Source organism: Bubalus kerabau, chromosome 23 (genome assembly GCF_029407905.1).
Source record: "Bubalus kerabau isolate K-KA32 ecotype Philippines breed swamp buffalo chromosome 23, PCC_UOA_SB_1v2, whole genome shotgun sequence".
Lineage (NCBI taxonomy): Eukaryota > Metazoa > Chordata > Mammalia > Artiodactyla > Bovidae > Bubalus > Bubalus kerabau.
The window spans coordinates 38281882-38303206 of NC_073646.1; the positions used below are offsets into that span (position 1 = coordinate 38281882).

General features: G+C 52.0%; 1 protein-coding gene across 3 annotated transcripts in view; it reads left to right on the top strand.

The window, feature by feature from the left end:
• SMURF1 (SMAD specific E3 ubiquitin protein ligase 1) overlaps positions 1 to 18324 on the top strand; it is a 91704-nt gene extending 73380 nt beyond the window's left edge. For 2 of the 3 annotated variants that reach the window (XM_055562567.1, XM_055562569.1), the window contains exons 9-18: positions 1569 to 1715; positions 2795 to 2993; positions 4377 to 4480; positions 8388 to 8502; positions 9665 to 9843; positions 10837 to 10974; positions 11649 to 11769; positions 12623 to 12824; positions 14088 to 14172; positions 15392 to 18324. In XM_055562567.1, the coding sequence (XP_055418542.1) occupies positions 1569 to 1715; positions 2795 to 2993; positions 4377 to 4480; positions 8388 to 8502; positions 9665 to 9843; positions 10837 to 10974; positions 11649 to 11769; positions 12623 to 12824; positions 14088 to 14172; positions 15392 to 15491 (1390 nt within the window). In that variant the 3' untranslated portion in view covers positions 15492 to 18324. The remainder of the gene's footprint in view (positions 1 to 1568; positions 1716 to 2794; positions 2994 to 4376; positions 4481 to 8387; positions 8503 to 9664; positions 9844 to 10836; positions 10975 to 11648; positions 11770 to 12622; positions 12825 to 14087; positions 14173 to 15391) is intronic. The other variant, XM_055562568.1, reaches the window with a different exon arrangement.
• The last annotated feature ends 3001 nt before the right edge of the window (positions 18325 to 21325 follow it).

Genomic DNA, 21325 nt, shown 5'->3' on the forward strand with positions numbered 1-21325 from the left:
TGAGGTCCTGACTCAGACTCTCAGGGCGGCGGGGGCGGTAGTCCCAGCTCTGCTCCCCCCTCCCCACAGCTGGTCAGCAGCTGCCGTGACACAATTGGGTCCTTTAGACTAAAGTTTATAGAGCGCGATCCTGGGTCTTGAAATCAGGTTCCATAACTGGAAGAGACCCTCACCCTTAGATGAAATCAAATGCACTTACTCGAAAAACCTTCAAGATGTGGTTGCTCTCATTTTAAACTAAAAGTATTGCTGAATAAAATGATCTGATATCTGACCTGATGCTTTAAATAATTGGAGTGGGGGAGTGAATGGGGAGCCCTGGAAGCAGGTTGGTGATGGGCTGGTAATTGTTGAAGCTGGTTATTTATTCACTATGGTCTCTCTTTTTTTTTATATGCTTAAAATTCTCCATAATAAAAAGTTAAACAGGAAATATAAAGACTCTATCACCCTTTTTCTCTTCTACTTTACCATCCCTATTGCCTCAGTCCCTTGGGGACCATTCCTGGGGGAGATGAAGCTTTTCTATACGAGTTCCTTCTACAAGGCCATACATCTGAGCCCAGGTCAGAGAGATCCCTGCCCCTCCCCTACCTGTAATGGAGTTAAGTTTCTTTTTTCTCTTTGTTCTGCTTTCTTTTTTTTTTTTTCTTAGAAAATTTTTTTTTGGTTTCAGAATAGCATTACTACTTAATAACATTTTAGTAATGCTCATTTCCTTTTTATTCATAATTTGTTTCATCTGAGAACAAGCTTCTTGCCTTTGATTTTCCAAATCTATGTTGAACTTACAATTCAGTGTCTATAATTAGAATGGAAGTATTACCTGCAAATGAATGAACTATCTCCTTGGTACTCTCGGGAAGGAAGGTCAGGCTTTTGTGCTCATTAGAAATGCATCTTGGTCAGTAATGCTTGCTCCCAGGTGACTGTGGATTGGGTTGAAATAATTAATCACGAGGTTATACTTAGAGCTACTTGCTTATTAACAAAAGTGACTCAAAACTGAGACGGCCTCATCCTGGCGCAGCTCTCTAGAATGGGAAGATTTCCAGTGCATGTTCCTATACTCGTCTGCTGGAGAAAACGTGTTTTCTGGGAGCTTTCCCATGGAGAGAGAGACCCTTCTGACCTTGAGCATCTCATTAACTTGTGAGCCCAGAGAGGCCTTCCGGCAGCATTCAGATCCCCCCCACTATTGGGCTGGCCAAACGTTCGATCGAGGTTCTGTATTGCATCTTCTGGATGCAGTGTTTCGGTCCTCTTTGGTGGAAGGAATGGTCTTCCCAGGCAGACGGTGCTGCGTGTCACAGCCACAGGCTCTGAGAGTTGCGATTCTATCCGTGGGTTTGCTGCCGCTTGCACCGGAGCCGGGCCTCGCTGGTGTTTGTGTAAGCAGCACCGTGGTGGCCTGCGTAGCCCTGTGGAAGGGGGCGCCATGTAAGCAGCACTGTGGTGGCCTGTGTAGCCCCTGTGGAAGGGGGCGCCCCTGCTCTTCTCACTGAAGGTTTGGTCTCAGGCCTCCACACTCAGATGGACAAACCACTGTGTGTCTTCCTTTCTGGTAGAGACCTTAACAGCGTGAACTGCGATGAACTTGGACCACTGCCGCCCGGTTGGGAAGTCCGCAGCACGGTTTCCGGGAGGATATATTTTGTAGATCATAATAACCGAACAACCCAGTTTACAGACCCACGGTTACACCACATCATGACGTAAGACTCTTACCGGCTCCTTGCCGGCCTCTTTACCGTTACAGTGCCATGTTTTCTACTATTTCCCTTCATCTGTCAACTGCATTGTTGGTTAGCAGAGAATAAGCGTGAGCAAAATATGATAATTACTGAGTGGACAGTCATGTGTTTTAAACTCTCAAGCCAGCTGGGTGCAGTCCTGAAGGCCTGTGTCACAGCCAGCCTGTAACTGAGTTGCAGCCTAAATCAAACCCCCGAACTGGCGCAGCTTCATTCTCGGAGCTTCCACACGCATATCTGATAAGACGGGTGGCCTCAGAGTGGGAAGCAGCAGAGTGAGGTTTTCCCTGGGGGTCTGCTCACCGCTGCGGGAAAGGGCTGGTCCAGAGCGCCATTTGGCTTCCCAGACCGTCATTCCCGGGGGACTTGGGTCTGGGGATGACCTTGGATCCCACACTCCACGTCCCAGGATAAGGCACGTGTGTCCTCAGACATGAGAGCCCGGGGGTGCTTGTCACTGAGAGCTGACGTAAGTCAGCAAAACTGGAGCAGAGCAGGTAGCTGGTCCTGGGCCTCCTCTGTCCCTGGACTTGCACCTCCAGTGAGGAGACTGGAGGCCCCCGGGTGAGAGGAGGAGGAGCGGCGCCCGCCACATTTCCCTCGTTTGCCTTGTGCGCGTCACCACCTCCACTGCCATCTGCTTTCAGTGTTCTGGTCACCTCCGTGTGATTCTCGGCCCCGAGGCCCTGCTGAGAGCGCGTCGGCACTAGTTGCCGATGAGTGCTAGAAGTTTCTGTGTTTATCATGGCAGTGATGATGTATGAGAGGCGGAGATGGGGGTCTCCTCTGTTATATCCTGGACACCTGTTGGGTTGGCCAGGAAGTTCATTTGGGGTTTCCGGTAACATCTGATGAAAAGGATGTTCTGAGGGTGGCCACCCCGGTTTTCACGTATCTGCGTACAGAGTTGTGTCACCAGGGAAGCACTCTTGACCGGAAGTGGGTGTCCTGACCTCTCTTCTCGGTCCCTTGGTGTGTGTTGGGGGGACACTGCTGGCCGTTGCCCTTGGGGTGACCTCAGCGCCTCTGTTCTCCTCAAGTCACCAGTGCCAACTGAAGGAGCCCAGCCAGCCACCACCGCCACCCAGCGAGGGCTCCGTGGAGGATGAGGAGCTGCCCGCCCAGAGGTACGAGAGAGATCTGGTCCAGAAACTGAAGGTCCTCAGACACGAGCTCTCCTTGCAGCAGCCCCAGGCTGGCCACTGCCGCATCGAGGTGTCCAGAGAGGAGATATTTGAGGTACGGGGTTCGGGGCAGCTGGCCGTCTGGCGGACTCTTTCCCCCCTCAGTGGACAGTGAGTTCTGCTTCCTCTCTGGTGTTGGGGGTGAAATGTAGGGGTTTATCACGGCTGAAGCCCCAGGCAAGAGAGGGATCAGTATTTCTTCCTGTGGTCTAGGTTTAAAAGGCGATGACTTCTGAGTGAAGGTCTAGCGATCTGTACAGAACCAGTACGAAGTGGTGCTGTAAATCCCACACCTGCATTGTACGGATGGCATTTCCTGCCGTTGGCATGGCACCCTCAGAACCAAGCATCCCTGTGCGGGGCCTGGCCCACCACCTCCCTGTATGGCACTGTCTCCCTGGAGGAGCCAGTGGCCTCCCTCTCCCTACTGGCTCTGGGTGGCATGCTGACCTCTGTCCAGCTGCCCTGCGGCATCGGGCTCCCTAAGTAGGGGACCTCTGGCAGGCAGGCCCTTTCTCAGGACCGCCAGCGTTGGTAGAGTCTCAGCTGTGTATGGGTCTCTGTGGAAGCCTCGGTGAGGCGCAGGCTCTCCCAGCCCACAGCAGCCAGGGGGCCGCTCAGCGCCTTACCCAAAGTGCCCGGGGCCGCACGACTGGAGCCGCTCAAATGCCCAGTTTTGCCCACTGAGCGTCTTAAACGGCTGTCAGAACGGGGAAGCTGAATTGTGGACACGCTGCTGCCAGATCTTTTCAACATCCTCTCGCCTCTTGGGATGGTTGCTTTTGAATCCCGTTAAATTTAAAGCAAGAAAAGGTTCTTAAGTGCCTTTTCACTGAAAATACCCACAGACACTGAGCTGGTTCCACTCCAGAGGCTGACTCTGAGGCCCTGTTAGGCTGACCACATGTTTCCTGTGTCTGATGAGCTGCTTTATGTTCCACTGAAAGCCTCCTTGGCTTTTTGATTCAGTGAGAAAATGTGATTTTTGACTTCAGATGTAAAACCAGGCTCAGGATTCTTTTACTATTTCTCTCTTATTATTTTACTCTCTTATGAGGTCTTCATTTGGCTAAAGCATATAAACTTATAGGACACATTGGAATTCATTTGTGTGGAGAAAATCAGCCCTAGAGAGGACGTTTAATCCTTCAGTCGTGATTGTGCTGAGGGTATGTGTGTATCCTTGGGTGCAGTGCCAGCTGCCCTGACCTTTGTTGTTTCTGAGGGAGTGATGGTGGGAGAAAGGTGAAGGAGCAGCAGTGACCAGAGCCCAGAGTAACATCCTGAACAGGAACCAGACAGGACTCAGATTGCAGTTCTTAAAAATAACCTCGGATCTTATTTATAGTCAGGCTCCATTATAAATAACCTTTCATCATGTTATAACTTTAAAAATAAGACAAGTTCTTTTCTCTGAAACTGTAATTTTGATGTGCAGGAGTCTTATCGCCAGATAATGAAGATGCGACCGAAAGACTTGAAAAAGCGACTCATGGTGAAATTCCGAGGAGAGGAAGGCTTGGACTATGGAGGGGTGGCGAGGTGAGAGGCTCGTGTGTCCCCGCTTCTGCATGGATGTCGGCGCACCTGTGAGCATATGTTTGCTGAGCGGCCCTCTGCTCCTTCCTGGTGCTGATCTTGGGGCAGTCAGAACTCGGGTCTTGCCATCAGAGCATTCTTAGGAAAAGAATTCCTAAAAGCGTGTGCTTGCTAGCATCTCGCCATGACCCATCGAGACCCAGCTCTTGACCCAAACATTGCTTCACTTCTTACAAAGTTTGAATTAAACTTTTAACCTTACTCCCTTCTCCATCTGACCTGGGAAGACAGTACACTCCCTGAACTTCCAGTTCAGGAACTTCTGAACCGGAAGTTAACGTGGGGACAGCCTGGCTTTTGTCCTAAGAGGACCTTCGGGGGTGGGAGGAAGGCATGTGCATTGCCTTTGTGTCGAGGGGTTAAAGCGAGGTTTGGGTCAAAATAACTCATGCAGATGATTTAAAGGTAATAGTTTTTCATGATTACGTTATGTGTCCTATCTTCCCTCTTTTCACCTTTGAGACAACAGTTCTTTGGCTCTTTTAACTGTTTGTTTTAATAGAACGTCATCTAGACCATGAACTTGAGCGAGTTCGTTTATTAGCTACTGACCCTGTGATGTAGTTGGTAGGCACACAGACTAGGTCATGGTGTGGTGAGGATGAAATGTAATTCTTCCCAGTTCTGTAATATCAGGATTTCTAGTTCTTCTCTCATTCTTTGTAACTGTACATGATGTGTTTCCGCCTTTATTTTTTTGTTGTCCACTAGAGACACTCTCTCTTGGCCTTTTTCATAAGAGAAGGATATTAATGCTCCTGACTTTCCCTTCTTTCCACTTCTTACCTCTTACATTCCATTATCTGTAGTATAACTTTAATAGTGTCAAGGCCAAAGATTTACATTTTGTTCTGTAACCAAAATTAAGCCAGTCTCCTGCGCTCGTGTATTATTTGTGAGTTGAAAGTCGGCACACTGTTTTATATTATTATGACAGTGTAAGTACTGTTCAGAGGGATTAAGTGGTATTCTATCATTTATTTTATCCTTTTGAACAAATTTTAATTTTTCTAAGAATTTCTTCTTCTTCTTCTTTTAAACCAGGTCTTGTCTTTGTTGCTCCATTAAATATCGCTTTTGGCCAATTTCCCCTCCCATCCTCTCTTGTGGAGGCCCTGTCCCCTGACGGTTTCTGTAGACCTTCTGCACCGCTGTCTTCGTGGGACATCACTGCTTTCTTGGGTTGCAGCCATTGTTGTGTGGGTCCCATGGCTACTTATTCCTTGGCTTACTCCCTCGTGTTATTGGAGTATATCCTCAAGTAGCCTTCTTAGAAAGGGCGTGTGTGGGGTTAATTTTCCAAGATCTTAGGTCTGAAAATGTCTTATAATCTTCACTTTGATAGCTTGGCTTCTTATAGACTTCTAGAAAGAAAATCGTTTTCAATCAGAACTTTGAATTTGCTATCTGTCTCCATGCACCCAGGGTCACTGTCTGATGACAGTCTGGTTTTAGTCCCTTTTGTGCTATTTGTCCCCATCCAGGAGCATCCATCATCCACAGATGCTGTACCTTTTTCCTGCTTTTCTCCCCCACTCCTGTCTTCAAGGCCTCCTTGCCCGTATCCACCATCCTGCTCGCTCCTCCCACCCCCTCCTCACTTCCTTGCTCCTCTTTTGGCTTGCTGTCACTCACTGGCAGAACCCCAGTTCTGAAGCATCCCATCCCCTGTGAAGGAGTCCCCTCTCTGACAGGGTTACGAGTCAGAGAATCACCAGCGACTGCAAACCTCAGCTCTGGTAGGTGCTGCAAGGGGCCTCGTTAATGTGCAGTCGTGTGTGACAGTGGTCCCGTCCTGGGGGTCGCGGCACAGGAGAGCCTCCCACCCTCACAGGTAAGAATACACAAGCAGATTGGCAGCCCTGCAGCAGTCAGCACCAGCAAAATTAGGTTTTGAGAAGTGATATGGGGGTCTCACTACGTCTCTGGGTGAAGTTGGGATCTTTTCCAGACGCCAAAAGTAAGTAAGTAAATGGGGCCGGGAACAGAATCGTTCCTCCAGCCTCTTCCCATCGCGTCCGCCTGTCTCCCCTTCCACCCCTCCGTCTGTGATACAAGTTGAGCCCGGGCCTTCCTGACCACGTGCTCACACTGCAACTGCCTCTCCCCGAGAAGTGCTTTTTCTTTCCAGATTGTCCCAGGTTTCTTCTTCAATCTTCTCCATATTGATTCTAGAAAGCATCTTTCTTCTGGCAAATGTAACTTACGTTTGCCCTGAAAACATAAATCCCATTCCCAACAAGACAAGGGCTTTAGGCTTTCCGTCCCTCTCTTCAGGGAGACTCTTCTGTTTCCTCGTTCATGTTTGTCCAAAATTCATATCAAACTACTTCCATTCTCTCTCCTCTGCCTTTTTCTTTCTAGTCTCAGGATGTCTCAAGAGTCAGTATCTTGAATGGTTTCACTTTACATTGTTCTGTGCGTAGCTGGGGTTATGGTCCCTAGGCGAGCATGTGAACAGCTGGGTGAAGTTTGATTTGGAAGGAGTTTGCTTTCTCTGCCGTTTTCCATGGTTATGAAATCTTCCAGGTGGAGATGAGTCTTGGTGTAGCTGCCTTGATGAACACGGTGCTGCAGGGGAAAGAGCTGAGAAGCCCTGCTTTTTTGCTGCTAGTCTGATCTCCCGTTGTTTCAGCTCTCGAGTCTTCCCCGTGTCTGAACGGTCCATGCCTGTTGTGGAAGGCTGAGATGTCAGTGACCTGCGTGTTACATATGCGTGTATGTCTGCTCCTCTCCCCTGCCTCCGGCTCTGAACCTTTATCCTTTCTCTCTCTTCTGACTCTGGGGATAGCTCTTCCTTGACCACTTCTAGAACTTTTCTCATGCTCTATACCTTGTCCACAGCTCAGTCGGAATGTTTGCTTGTATTTTAATCACTTCCTGTCTAGACAGTTGCAGGTCCTTGGCGTTTATGAAAATAATTCTTTGTAAATCCAAACTCTGAAACTTGGGGCTGAACAAAGCACCAGAGTTGGGAAATCCTGCCTTCCTAATAAAGAGGCTTCCTAAGACTCGGCGTCTCATCTCTGACAGTTCCTTCCTGTTGGAGTTTGATATGTCACTTTGTCGGTGTGATCATTTTGCGGGTATTTTCACAAGCTTCTCCGACAGATTATCTGCATTTGTGCTTATCCTTCCATATTTTCTCAATTCTATGTTTTCTATTCTTAAGAAATTTTAGAACTTAATAAGATCCGTCCATTTAAAGTTTTGAGTAGAAAGAAGACAAGGTTACACAAATGTTTGTATAAGACTGCATACGTGGGTTTACCAAACCTGACCACAGCAGTTGAGTCACGTTTTCTGTTTAGAGTGCTTTTTTGGTTTGGTTTTAACTTGGGGCTTTTAAAAATTAAAACATTTATTCGGCTGTGTGGGTCTTGGTTTCTGCACGTGGGATCTTTGATCTTCCATCGTGGCGTGTGAACTCTTAGTTTCGTCATGTGGGATACAGTTACCTGACCAGGGGTTGAACCTGGGCCCCTGCGTCGGGAGTGCGGATTCTCAGCCATTGGACCACCAGGGAAGTCCGTTCGTCACAAGATTTTATCTCTACAAAGTAGCAGAGAAAACCTTTGTTGGGGTGCAGGCAGGCTGACAGACACCGTGCCTCTGAGCTGGTGATGATTCCCACAACCAGAGATAGTTCTCAACTTCGGAGTTGCTTTTCTGGAACCACTAGAAGCAGCTGTTTCCTTCTTGAAGCCTATTTGCCCAGCCTGTCCCAATCACCTTTTCTCAGAGCCAGGCAGCCTTACCAGTTTGGCTTCCGAGGGCAGTCTATCAGTCCTGTGGTGAAGATCTAAAACTAGGGGATTTTAACGTGTCTTCTTTTTGCTGTGGTTTCTAGGGAGTGGCTTTATTTACTGTGCCATGAAATGCTGAATCCGTACTATGGACTCTTCCAGTACTCCACGGATAACATTTACATGTTGCAAATCAACCCAGATTCTTCAATCAACCCTGTAAGTATTAATGAATAAGGAGGTCAGAAATTTAGTTGGAGAATTTAAGAGGCTTTCCAGTTTCAACCTCAATTCTTGGTTTATTCATTGTAGACCTACTCAAAGTCTGTGGCAAATAAAACATGGGAAGGTAGAGTGACAGTTGGATTAGGATGGATGGTTTCTACCCCTTACCTTCAGTGACTGGGATCACTGAGTATGTTGTTTCAAGGACAACAAGAGTGAAATTGAGCTGCTTGTGGACTCAAAGCACTTTACTGCCATTGGAGGAAACTCTGGCTCGATGGCTGTATTTGTTGACAGTGTCATTCTGAGAAGCGGGGTACGAGGTCCATCCTCCTCCCAGCCAGAACTGGAATATTCCCTTATGTAACTGGCCTTTTTGGCCAGCGTGCTGATACTCTTAGCTGCTCGTCATAGCAGTGAGGAAACAGGAGCAGCACGTGGCCCAGGGGTGGCCCGCGGCGAGCGGAGGGCTCTGCTGCGGGGCCGCGTCCTGTGGTCTGCACCATGCACACGGCTCTGAGGGGCAGCCAGTGCGACTTTCACCAGTGTGGACACTCTCTAATTGTAATTCCAACCTAAGAGTAGAAACGGGGGTTCCCTGGTTGCAAACCACAACAGCGCTGGTTTTGGGCTGTGTCCCCCGCTCAGTCCCTTCTCTGGATTTTCCTCTCTTCTGCTTTCCTGTGGGATGGGGGAGGGATGGCAGAGGAAGAAGGGGGCTGCCTATCGCCTTTATTTGCTCGAGGCGCGCTGGGAGAGGCCGGCGGCCTCCTGGGTGTGCCGGTTGACCCATGCCAGCACCGGGCACTGCGCTGAGAAGGGGCAGCTCGCGGTTGACGCTCTGCCTTCATCATGTTGAAATTCTCCATTTCTGAATAAGGGGCTCTGCATTTTCATTTTGCACTGGGCCGCACAAATTCAATAGCAGTTTTGAGAAGGTATTTGAACCAAGGGCGCATGAAGTGTCATTCAGATGACCTCTCCAGAGTCGTGCTCTTGTGTGACCTTTGATCGGGTGGGTCCTGAGCACAGCCTGTGAGTCACTGATTCAGCTTCCTCCTATGGGACGGGTCTCCTGAGAACCTGGAGAAACACACACCTGTCCGCCCTGCTGGGCAGCTTCCTAACACTTGGTGTTCTCTGCTGCCCCCTGCAGGACCACTTGTCTTACTTCCATTTCGTGGGTCGGATCATGGGTCTGGCTGTGTTCCATGGACACTACATCAATGGGGGTTTCACGGTTCCTTTCTACAAGCAGCTACTGGGGAAGCCCATCCAGCTTTCTGATTTGGAATCGGTGGACCCTGAACTCCATAAGAGCTTAGTGTGGATTCTGTAAGTACCGACTCAGGAAACTGAAAATTCACCTGTCACTTGTCTTAGGGTGCACCAGATCCATGGGTGTGAAACTGGAGAAACTAACCACCAGAATCATAAAAACTGATCTGACAAAAATATTTAATTGACTTACCCTCTCATATACTGTTTGACCAGCTTCTCTTCATGGACTAGTTTCTTTTGTTGTCTCCTTGAATTATTAGGTTACAATTGTGGCTGTTAATTCCCAGGCCTGGTGGTTGTTTTTTTTTTTTTTTTTTTTAACACTCTGAGGTGTCTCCTGGTCTCTAGAGGGACCAAGTGAAGTGAAGTGAAAGTCGCTCAGTTGTATCTGACTTTTTGCGACCCCATGGGCTGTACAGTCCATGGAATTCTCCAGGCCAGAATACTGGATGGGGTAGCCTTTCCCTTCTCCAGGGGATCTTCCCAATCCAGGGATCGAACCCAGGTCTCCTGCATTGCAGGCGGATTCTTTACCAGCTGAGCCACCAGGGAAGCCCCTAGAGGGACCAGGAAGATATCAAAAAAGTCCTGATATTCAGTCACCTTTAAGATTATCCTAAAACTCTTAAATGCAACAGGCACAGCTACATGGTCACCGTGGATGTCGGGGGTCCTCGTGAATGGGCTGATTCCACAGGAATGGGAGGTCCACGTCCTCCCACGTGTCCCAGCTGCTAAGGCTGGGGTGCGGGGGTCAGGCCTGCGTCCTGTGGAGAACCACCCCAGCTGTGTTTCCAGAAATGTGGCGGACAAAGGAGCCAGTCCTAACTTGCAAGGGCTTCTCTGCACTGAAGCCTTGGAAAGGCTGCCTGGAGGCAGGGCGGTGATATCTTCTTGGTGTGGCTGCCCCTTGATTCAGTTTCCCCATCACGCTTCCCTCCTGTCTGCTCGGAGACTTGGGTGCCATGTCTCTGGAGGTCCCAGCAGCGTCGCTCCCATCACCCTCCTCTTGAGGCCACCCTGACCCCTGCCTGTGCTCCCCCGCAGAGAGAACGACATCACCCCCGTGCTCGATCACACGTTCTGCGTGGAGCACAACGCTTTCGGGCGGATTCTTCAGCACGAACTGAAACCCAATGGCAGGAACGTCCCCGTCACAGAGGAGAATAAGAAGGAATATGTCCGGTAGGCAGTGTTCTGGGGCACCCGGGGCGGGGGTTGCCAGGCAGCGGTCACGTTGAGATGGTCGAGGCTCCTCTGCTGCGTGAGCCTCCCTTCCCATACTTGGACCAGAGTCGCAGTAGAGACTTCCAGAAGGCAGTGGTGTCAGCAGTGGGAGCTCTGAGTGGAGGGCTGACCTGTTAAAGGGGGATTCGTGACCCCAGAGACCGAGGCGGGGGGACTGGCAAGGGATCACTCGGTTCTGGGTGTGACGGTGATGACCACAGGAGCGCGAGGAGGAGGAGCCTGAAAGCTTCCTGAGCTCAGTCTAAGGGCATCTTCCCTCCGGTCTGTCCTCCCACCTCTGAAGGCAAATAGCTGACTAGCAACTCCATGGGGTATTCAGACACATGGGGTGTTGTTCTCAGGGTCCTATATTTTATTTTCAAACATTTTTTTTTTCAACTATGGCATCCCTAACAGGTCAGGTCAGATCTGACCGATTTCAAGCAGAGAATCAGCACATCTAAGGGAGGGGCTGACTTCCTTTCCTCTTGAGTCTTAGGCTGGTCACCAACCGGCAGGGGGCGTTCCTCCCCGTCGGCGGGGCCGGGCGGGCAGGGCTTAGCTGATGGCAGCCCCGACTAACGGAGGAAAGAGCTGTGCTGCTGCTTCCAACGTGTGACTTGCCTTCTCAGGTTGTATGTAAATTGGAGGTTCATGAGGGGAATCGAGGCCCAGTTCCTGGCTCTTCAGAAGGGGTTTAATGAGCTCATCCCTCAACACTTATTGAAGCCTTTTGACCAGAAGGAGCTGGAGGTGGGCTGTGCGGGGCTGGGGTGCGAGGGGCTGTTGTGTGCGGGGCGGTCCCTGCCTCCCGGCCAGGCTGCATGGTCCCCACAGGCGTGGGGGTCGCTGTGGCTGCAGGAGCAGGGACAGGGTGGGGGGACAGGGGCGTCGGGGAGCCCCGAGCAGGGCTGACGAGGCCTGGTGTCCATGTGGTGGCAGGGAGTCCAGCTCAGCCGTGGGACATCAGTCAGGGTGTTCCGCGGCTTCCCCAGTGCCTCCTCCTGAGGGGTCACCTTACGGTCACTGAGCATGGGACCGTAACCAGCTGCTCCCATCCTAGCCAGCTGCTCGACTTTGATTCCAGCTGTTATCAGGCCCAGGACGGGGTGTTACTGTCCTTTCTTGTCCATCTTCATGGGATGCAGTGATTCACTCACGTCTTGTCCACCTCTGGCGCCAAGTAGCTCGGGCCTTTCAAAGTGTCCCCAACCTTCTGCCCTGGTGCGCCGGAGTGCACGTGATCCTCTGGGGGGGAGTCACACTTTACACCCCACACGTCCCCAAGTGTCCCCGCGAGGTCCTGGGAGGCGGCCCCGCTGGGCAGGTGACCCTGTGCAGCCTTTCTGGCTCCTCAGTGCACACACGCGCTCAGCTGTAGGGAAACGTCACGTCAGCGGCCGCCCTGCACCCTGGGGGTGGCAGCCAGCCTGGAAGTGCAGGCACAGACGGGGGCCCCGGGCCGGCTGCGTGTGTCGGGTGTGCCCTTATCTGAACGTCGCCCGGCTGACAGGGGCGTGGTTGGTCGGTCTCTCCACGGCCCGGGAGCCTGGGGCGGCCCGTCGTGTTGTGTGTCCGGGAAGTGACCCACCTTCACGCCCCGCAGCTGATCATCGGCGGCCTAGACAAGATCGACCTGGACGACTGGAAGTCCAACACGCGGCTGAAGCACTGTGGGGCCGACAGCAACGTGGTCCGGTGGTTCTGGCAGGCGGTGGAGACCTTCGATGAGGAGCGGCGGGCCCGGCTGCTGCAGTTCGTGACGGGCTCCACGCGGGTCCCCCTCCAGGGCTTCAAGGCGCTGCAAGGTGACTGCAGTGGCGGCCGGGCCGGGCCGGGCGGGGCCTGGGCGTCTCCTGGCATCGGCTCTTTCATGATGGACGCCGGGCACGGCAGTGTCGCTTGTCCAGAGACCTCTTCTCTCCCCACTGCCGCTCCCGGGGTGAAAGAAACATCTGTAAACAGTGGGAGCCCGTGTCAGCCACACGAGTCTTCCACACCACCTGCTCGGAGTGTCTCAGCCCGTGGGCCCACAGCGGCGGATGCTGGCCGGCTGACCTGGTGTCCCCGCGAGGCTGGACCAGGAACGACCCTGCCAGCGAGGCCAGGGGGCCGGGGTAGGGGGTGGGTTCCCCTTGCCCAACAGAACAGATGGCTTCAGGGGGGAGGAAAGCAGCTGTAAAGCGCTCGGGTTAACTTCTGAGTCTCCTGCGTGCACAGCGCGCTGTGCAGGTCGGGCCCTCAGTCCCCTCGTCCATGGGCCCGCCTGGTCGGCTGCCTTGTCCAGTGAGGAGCCATCCTCCCAGGCATTCGGCTCGGACTGAGTCCCTGGGAAGGGGGCCAGGGGCGGCCATGCACAGTAATGCGGCTGAGCTCAGGAGGGGCTGCGGGGCTCGTGGTCGGCGCCTCCACCCGGGAAGGGCCTCTTCTGCGTGCTGATGCTAAATCTGGGGGTTTTGTCACTTGATAACCCTGGCAGAAATAAGGTTGAGAATATTAGTACTTTAAAACTTAGTAACTGGACTTCACATGTTCTTAGTGAGAGCAGGCAGTTTTCACACGAACGTTTCCTGTAGCCTTCTCCTTCGCCTGAGGCCCTCCTGGACTGAGAAGTCCCCTCCTGTCCTGGGACTTGGGTCCTGGTGTTCATGTCTGTCTGTCTTCCCACCGCCTCTGCACAGGGGTTTCCTGACTCCAGAACCTGCTTTTCTCACGATGCTACCATCCACTGCCAACAGGGGGTCTGCTTGCTAGAAATTCCTGGTTTTTAAAAAACAAATTCCTGGTGACTTAAGGATTCTGCTTTCAGACACCTGCCCTGGGGCCGGCTCATGTCCTCTCAGCTGTGAGAGGACAGCTCGGTCTTTGCTCTTCCTGCGCCCGTGAATTTTCTAGAATGTCTGATGTTAGTCACTCCGTGGCCATTGTGTGCATATCCCGAGACTACACAGAGCTCCTAGGGTTACGTGAACCCTGACACCGTCTGGAAGGATGGGCGTGGGGCCCCGGGTGGTGGCAGGGGGCCCGGGCCCCAGCTCTGAAGCGTGTTAACTAGACTGTTGTCTCGTAAGGCTCTACAGGCGCCGCAGGGCCCCGGCTCTTCACCATCCACCTGATTGACGCCAACACGGACAACCTGCCCAAGGCCCACACCTGGTAAGGACTGGCGCCCCACCCGGGGGTCCGTGTGTGGGACAGCCCGCACATCAGGGTCAGCACGAGGCTCTTTCAGGAGCGCAGTTAAGTCCCGAGACATGGCTGACCTTGGAGCTCCTCCCTGGCTCCTGCTGCGTGTGTGTCCATGGGTGCATGTGTCCCTGTTGTCCACACAGGTGCCGTCAGGAGGGAGCACTGCAGGGTTAAGTTTGGGGTTGCTGGTCTCTTCCTTCTTGGAGCTCTGGCTGTGACAGACATGCCTGTGTACTGAAAAATGCTTTCTCCCTCAGTGCTCACTTAAACGGCACCTGTAGCGGGGTTAGTTCCTTTGTGGTTTAAAATCTAGTCACTCACTCGCCCTTGTGAACCATGTCTTGAGTGTCCCTCCAGTTGACCAGAACCGGTTCCAGATGCTGCCGGGATGCATGGTGACGTGGGGGGAGGTCCCTGGCTGGGGGTCCCACACTGGCCACGACATCCAAGTGGGCGGGTCTCCACGTCTGTGAGACAGAGGACAGCCCCCTGGCCCACGTGAGGATCCAGGGTCTGTCCAGCGGGGTCGACCCCCAGGGCCACTCCTCCCACCCCCAGCAGGCTTGGTCCTCTGATGGATGTGAAGAATGTCCTCGGGGTCAAGGACCCCTGAAAAGACTCCACACGCTGTAGCCTGACTCCTCCTCAGAAACTGTCCTTAAGGGCTCAGCCCCAGCAATTCAAGAGGCCTCTGTCCTCTCAGTCAGAATTCGGTAGTTTTGGATTCATTGTGAGGTAATAGCTTCACAGGGCTTTTGGACACAGCTTTGGGAATGAACATCCCTGAGGAAATGCTGGCCCGTTCATCTAACCCCGTTGGGGATCTGACGTCTTGTTGGTTTTGAGAGAGAACCTGTTTCTTCCGGAAATACTGCGGACTGCCCCACTGTGGTTAGATCAAGTCCTAGAGGGTTTGATGCGTGGGCAGTGAACTGATAGAGGGGTTTTGTGCTCTGCAAATGTGTTCCTGGTCTGAGAAATAACTTCTCCCCAAAACAAGAAACCCAACAAGGTGACAGCTTTGTCCTAATCTGCCCAGGATGTACTCACCTGGTTTCATTGGTTTAAAAATCTTTGCCCAAGAAGCCCCAGGTGTACACACAAGCGTTCACCCACCGCCCTCTCCCGGGAGCAGGCCCTCAACCAGGCCGGCTCTGCGGTGTGTCTCACCTCTGTCCCTTTCCAGCTTTAACCGGATCGACATCCCGCCCTACGAGTCGTACGAGAAGCTCTATGAGAAGCTGCTGACGGCGGTGGAGGAGACCTGTGGCTTTGCCGTGGAGTGAGGTGCACCCCGAGGAGCAGACACGAGCTCATGGCCACCAGACCCTGAGCGGCAGCTCTCTGGATGCTTCCGCGAACCGGCTGAGGCCCTGGAATCCTAGGAACCCGAGGGAAAGGCTGGTCTCCCCTGCTCTTTGCTGGGGGAGCGAGGGGCGGGCAGACTGCGGCTGGTGGCTCCTCCCACATTCTCCCCATCCTGGCAGGCCCCCCCATGCCCCCCATCCAATAAACGCAGCCAGGTCAGCACGGCTTTGGTCACACGGGACCCTCTGCTACAGCCGTGGCACTTGCGGTGGCCGCTCAGCGCCCGTGGGCTCCATGGGAGTCTCGACCCCCAGGGAGGGAGCCGCGCGGGGCTGCCCGGGGCACACCCCGCAGCTGGACCCGCTGCTCTGTCTCAAAGCCGACCTAAGGCCCCTTTTCGAGTTCAGCAGCTCGGATTCCACACCCCATGTCCCAGCAGCCTGCTCTGGGTAGCAGGTTAAGTTCTGACAGTAACGGTAAAGTAGATGCTTACTGGAGTTCCGCCACTGCAGGAAGCTGGCGTCAAGAAGATGCTTCTGATTTGGAAGGGGACACGAGTCGGGGCGGCTTGCGCTGGGGGCCTGGGTGTTTCTTTTCAGGGTTTCCTAGCTGAAAACTTTGTTCTACAGAGAGAAAAATGATCTTTCCTTTTCAGAGTCCCTTTAGCCACATTGTCTATCCAATTCAAAATATTTTTCCAGTAAAACCACCACATAGCAGAGCTTATCAAACAGACCAAAACCAGCCCCGCCCTGCCCCACACCTGGATACTAACAAACCATTTTGTGGAAAGTGCTTAAGAACTAAACGAACAGGACAGAACTCTGATTTCATAGCTGCTGGCTTGGTGCGAACTAGCTTGAAAAGGAGAGCGAGAATGTCTAATCCTCATGATCGACGTTCACCCCGAGTCACCTTTTTACAAAAAGTGGGTCGTGGATGGAACCCGAAGGCAGAGGGGCCCCTGGACCCGCTGGCCCACGTCCCCATCTGATGGCAACGCTAACCAAACACCGCGGCGTGGCTCACCCGCCCAGGCGATGAGCAAGGCCAGAGAAAGTCTTGACCCTAAATTTCTAACACCGTTTCCCAATTTGCACAAAAGTTCAAATAATTTTTAGAGTGGTTCGATTTTAGATAGCTAAGCTTCAGTGGAAAAATAGCAGTGGCAACAAACTCTCCCGTGTGGACTTCCATTGTTTTTGTTTGGGGGCCGAGTGCAGGGTAACTCACCAGCAGGACGTGTCTCTGTTGAACTTCTGTTGTGGACGCGCCTAAGGTCCGTGCTGGGATCCAGCCTGCTGTGGGTCTGGAAGGCGCTTTCTGACCTGTCTGTCCTTTTTCGTTCCTGACGCCTGTGGACAGCGTTGACCCTCTGCATCTTGCTGGGGTTCTTCTCTTGACCTGGAAGCAGTCAGTGGCCTAGGGCTGGGGGCAGACTGCAGCTGGGGGTTCCAGGAGAGAAAGCTGTGCTGCTGGGTGACTCGCTGGCGTTCTAGAATAGGAAGGATGCCGTTGGCTGTAAAAGGAAAAGCACCCCCTCAGAATGTGCAGGCCAGGCTGGGGGCTGAGCCGTGCCCGGGTTTAACCATCACGCTTTCCGGGTGTGCTGGGAGCTGGCTCCTTGGGGGTGTCCTCTGGCGGCGTGAGGGTACAGACAGACACACCTGCCCTGTGACCCGGACCTAAACCTAGAGGAGGGGACCTGGTTTTCCTGGGTGTCGGCCAGAACCTGCTGTAATTAGGGAGGAAACGAGGGTCTCGTGGCTGAAAAGACCTCGAAGCAGGAATGAGGCGTTCGCCTCCTTTCCAGTGACCTTCCTGCTGATGGGGGATGGGCTGCTTCCTGTGTCAGATGTCATCTCAGCAAGAGCAGAGGGTCCCCTCGGGGCTCCTCCGGGGGCTGCTGGTGACAGTGAGCTTCACCTCCCCCAGGGCCCGGCTCTGTGTTTCCCTGCTGGCACGTGGACACCTCGGCCCCCACAGCTGGTGTCGGGGAGCCTGGCAGAACCTTCCAGAGCTCCAGGTCACTCTTGCCAAGCAGGCCTGTCGGTGGCACTGCCCCTTGAACCTCAGTGTCCACGGGGAGTGGGCCTTTCGACCCTCCACCCCCACCAAAGAATCGTGTCTAGCCCTGGGTGATCCCGGGTGAGCTCCCCGACCCCTGCCCTTCCCTGGAGCCGCAGAAAACCCCCGTCCCCCCGCCTCTGCCCGGAAGCTTCAGGGCCCGACCTCCAGGCTTGCCTTCACCGGCGGCCATCAGCCGACCCTCAGGGATGTAGCAAACCACCGCTCTTCAGTGCTTTAGGAAGACCGGAGGGGCTGCGGGGCGGCTGCCAGCCGTCCGCCGACTCCTCCCGGGAGAAGCGCCTGGGAACGAGGCCCGGGGCTCGCCCAGCCCAGGGTCCGAGTCCAGGTCGGGCAGTTGTCCAGGCCGAGCTATCCGAGAAGATGCCCCGGCTGCAGCCAGGTGTTGCCGCACGGCAGCCTTCCCAACACATAGTATGGATTTTTAAAATTGGTTTATTTTTGTCTCTCAACCACTTTATAATGTATTTTTATTTATTTTGTTTTTAAGTACTGCTGCTATCCTTGTTATCCTTCCCATGGTTTTTATTGCTGATTTATTTTGTGAAAGTTGTACACTAATGTTGTTTTATGTCAAAATCAAAAGTATTTAAAGAATACTAGTTCTATTTAATGTGGTTATAGAACCAGCTGGAAACACAAAACAGTGGTTGAACAGCAGGCTGGACCTCGGCGGTCAGGTTCATTTTGTTACATATGCAATAAACTCACGACTTTACATTTTTGGTGTCTGTTATTTGGTGTGCAAAAGAGATTCCAGCTTTTTTTTTTTTTTTTTAAACAAGACAGGAAGCCAGTGGCAAGGGCCTTCTAAAGAAAGGGGTAAACTCACCACTCCAACGGCAGGAGGAACTGATGGTAGCAAGTTTGGAAAACAGTATGGAGGTTTCTCAACAGACTGAAAATCGAGCTACCATATGAGCCAGCAGTTCCACTCCTGGGTTTATATCTGAAAGAAAGCAGAAACACTAGTTCAAAAAGATACACCCCCACCAGTGTTCACAGCAGCATAATTCACAATAGCCAAGACTGGAAGCAACCAAAGTGTCCATCAACAGATGAATCGATAAAGGAGATGTGGTGTATATGTATGTATGTGTGCATGTGTATATACATACGTGTACACACACACAGTGGAATACTAGGCCATAAAAAGTATTCGGAAGTTTGCAACAACCTAGATGGACTTGGAGGGTATTATTCTAAGTGAAACAAGTTCAAGAAATACAAATACTTGGGTATCACTCATATGTGGAATCTTAAACTAGTGAATGTAACAAAAGGGGAACAGATTCATAGGGAAACCAGTGGAGGGGACGGCAGGGGAGGTGCACGTAGGGAGCTGGGGATTAAGAGGACAAAATACTAGGTATTGTGGCTTCCCTGGTAGCTCAGGGGTAAAGAATCCACCTGCCAGTGCAGCAGACGTGGGCCCTGACTCAGGAAGATTCCACATGTCGTGAAGGAGCAACTCAACCTGTGCGCCGCTACCATGGAGCCTGTGCCTTAGCGCCCACGTGCCCGTCCTCCGCAGAGGAACCACTGCAGTGAGGAGCTAGCGCACCGCGGCTAGAGAGCAGCCCCCGCTCGCGGCAACAGCGAAGACCCAGCCCAGCCACAAATGAAAACTAGGTATAAAATAAGCTACAAGGACGCAGTGCACATACAGGGAATATATAGCCAGTATCTTGTAATGACTATAAATGGAATATAACCTTTAAGATTGTGAATCATTACCATACACCTCTAACTTACACTGTACATTAACTATACTTCAAGTAAATAAAAAAGTCACTTTGAAAAGAGAGAAATGATGAACATGAAAGGAAAAAACCAAATAAAAATTCTAGAGCTGAAAAATACATGAAGTAGAAAATTCACTAGCAAGTCTGATAGCTGACACTGGATTTGGCAATGATTCCTTAGATATGAAACCAAAAAGCACAGGCAACAAAAGAAAAACTAGATAAATTGAACTCAATCAAAATTTAAAACCTGTGCAAGAAAGGATACTATCAACAGAATGAAAAGGCAGCCTGAAGATGTGGAGAAAGTACTGAAGTCACGTATCTGATAAGGGTTTAAGATTCAGAATGTATAGAGAACGCCTACAACTTACAGAAACAATGAGCAATGGTTTTGAATTTACATTTCTTCAAATAAAATTCAAATGGTCAGCAAGCTCATGAAAATATGCTCAACCTCACCAACAATGAGAGAAACGCAAACCAAACCCACAATAAGGACGAATGGCACTTTACACACCCCTTAGGATGGTTCTTATCAAAAAATAAATGTTTGGGGGACTGGCCTGGCGGTCCAGTGGTTCAGATCCATGCTTCCATTGGAGCGGGTGCCGGACGGATCCCTGGTCAGGGAACTCAGATCCCACAGTTTAAAAATATATATTTTTTTCTTATCAGAAAATAAGTATTGACAGGGATGTGGAGAAAGTAGAACCCTTGTGCACTGTTGGTGGGGATGTAAAATGGTGCAGTTACTGAAAAACAATATGGAGGTTCTTCAAAAAATTAAAAATAGAACTGCCATATAATCCAGAAATTTCAGGTTTGTATACATTCCCCAAGGAATTGAAAGTTGGAAGTTGAATGGGTACTCTGACTCCCCTCAAAACATCCATGTTCATTCCAGCATTTTTTACAATAGCGGAAAGACGAAAGCAAGCCAAGGGTCCAAAAACGTGGCACACACATGCAGCGTATACCCTTATCCAGCCTTGGGAAGGAAGGCCGTTCCGTCACGTGCTGGGCTGCTGCGCTAAGTGAGCCAAGTTGGGTCACAAAAGAACAAAGAGCACATGCTGCTGCTTCTTACAAGATTCCTGGAGGAGTCAAAACCATAGAGATGAAATAGAAGAGCATTTGCCCCAGGCCGGGAGAGAAGCACGGGACTCAGGGTTGATGGAAACAGTTTCTCCTTGGGATGAAGAAAAAGTTCTGCAGGTGATGGCGGCAAGGGCTGCATAATGATGGGAAGGTACTCAAGGCCACTGAGCTGCACGCAGAGAAACGGTGGAAATGGCAAATTCTGTCACATGTAGTTTAGAGCTTAAGAAAATCTTACCGATCGTGCTTACCTGGAAACCGCGTTAGGAAAACTGGGCACACCCTGGGGGTGGCTCCCCACACAAGCCCTCTGTCTGACCTTCCTCGCTCCTGGGGACCCAGGTCCCAGCAAAGCCACATTCTTTCGGGAGAGAGAGCAAGAGGCTTCTGGTCACGGAGGTGCTGGCTCAGGGCTGCCAACTCCGGGACGAACCGATGGTGCACGGGAGGGGCTGGGTCTCCAATGGGGAGAGGCTGGCTTTCCCAGGAACAAGGTCAGTGCCTGGGGCACGGCGCGGGCAAGCCTGGCCTTGAACCTGGGCCCTTCTTACCAGGACTCCAGACTCCAAGCAGCGAGGCTGAGAAGCAAACGTTCCCTCCGCCCGAACACTGTCCATGCATCTCTGCGACCACCAGGCTCCACGCCCGCTCCAAGAGGACCGAAGTAACTCAGTGGCTGGTTTCAGCTACGTCCTGACCCTGGATATGGAAACCCTGCTGCACAGGGAGGGCTGTCAGACAGACGGGCGCCTTCCCCTTCCAGCCTGCCGGCTGTGCAGTGACACCTGTCATTTGAAATACAGGCTCCTGTCATTCCAGAACCCAAGACGCTTGCTCACAAAAACAGCAGAGTACTAGTAAAATAACTTACGATCAGC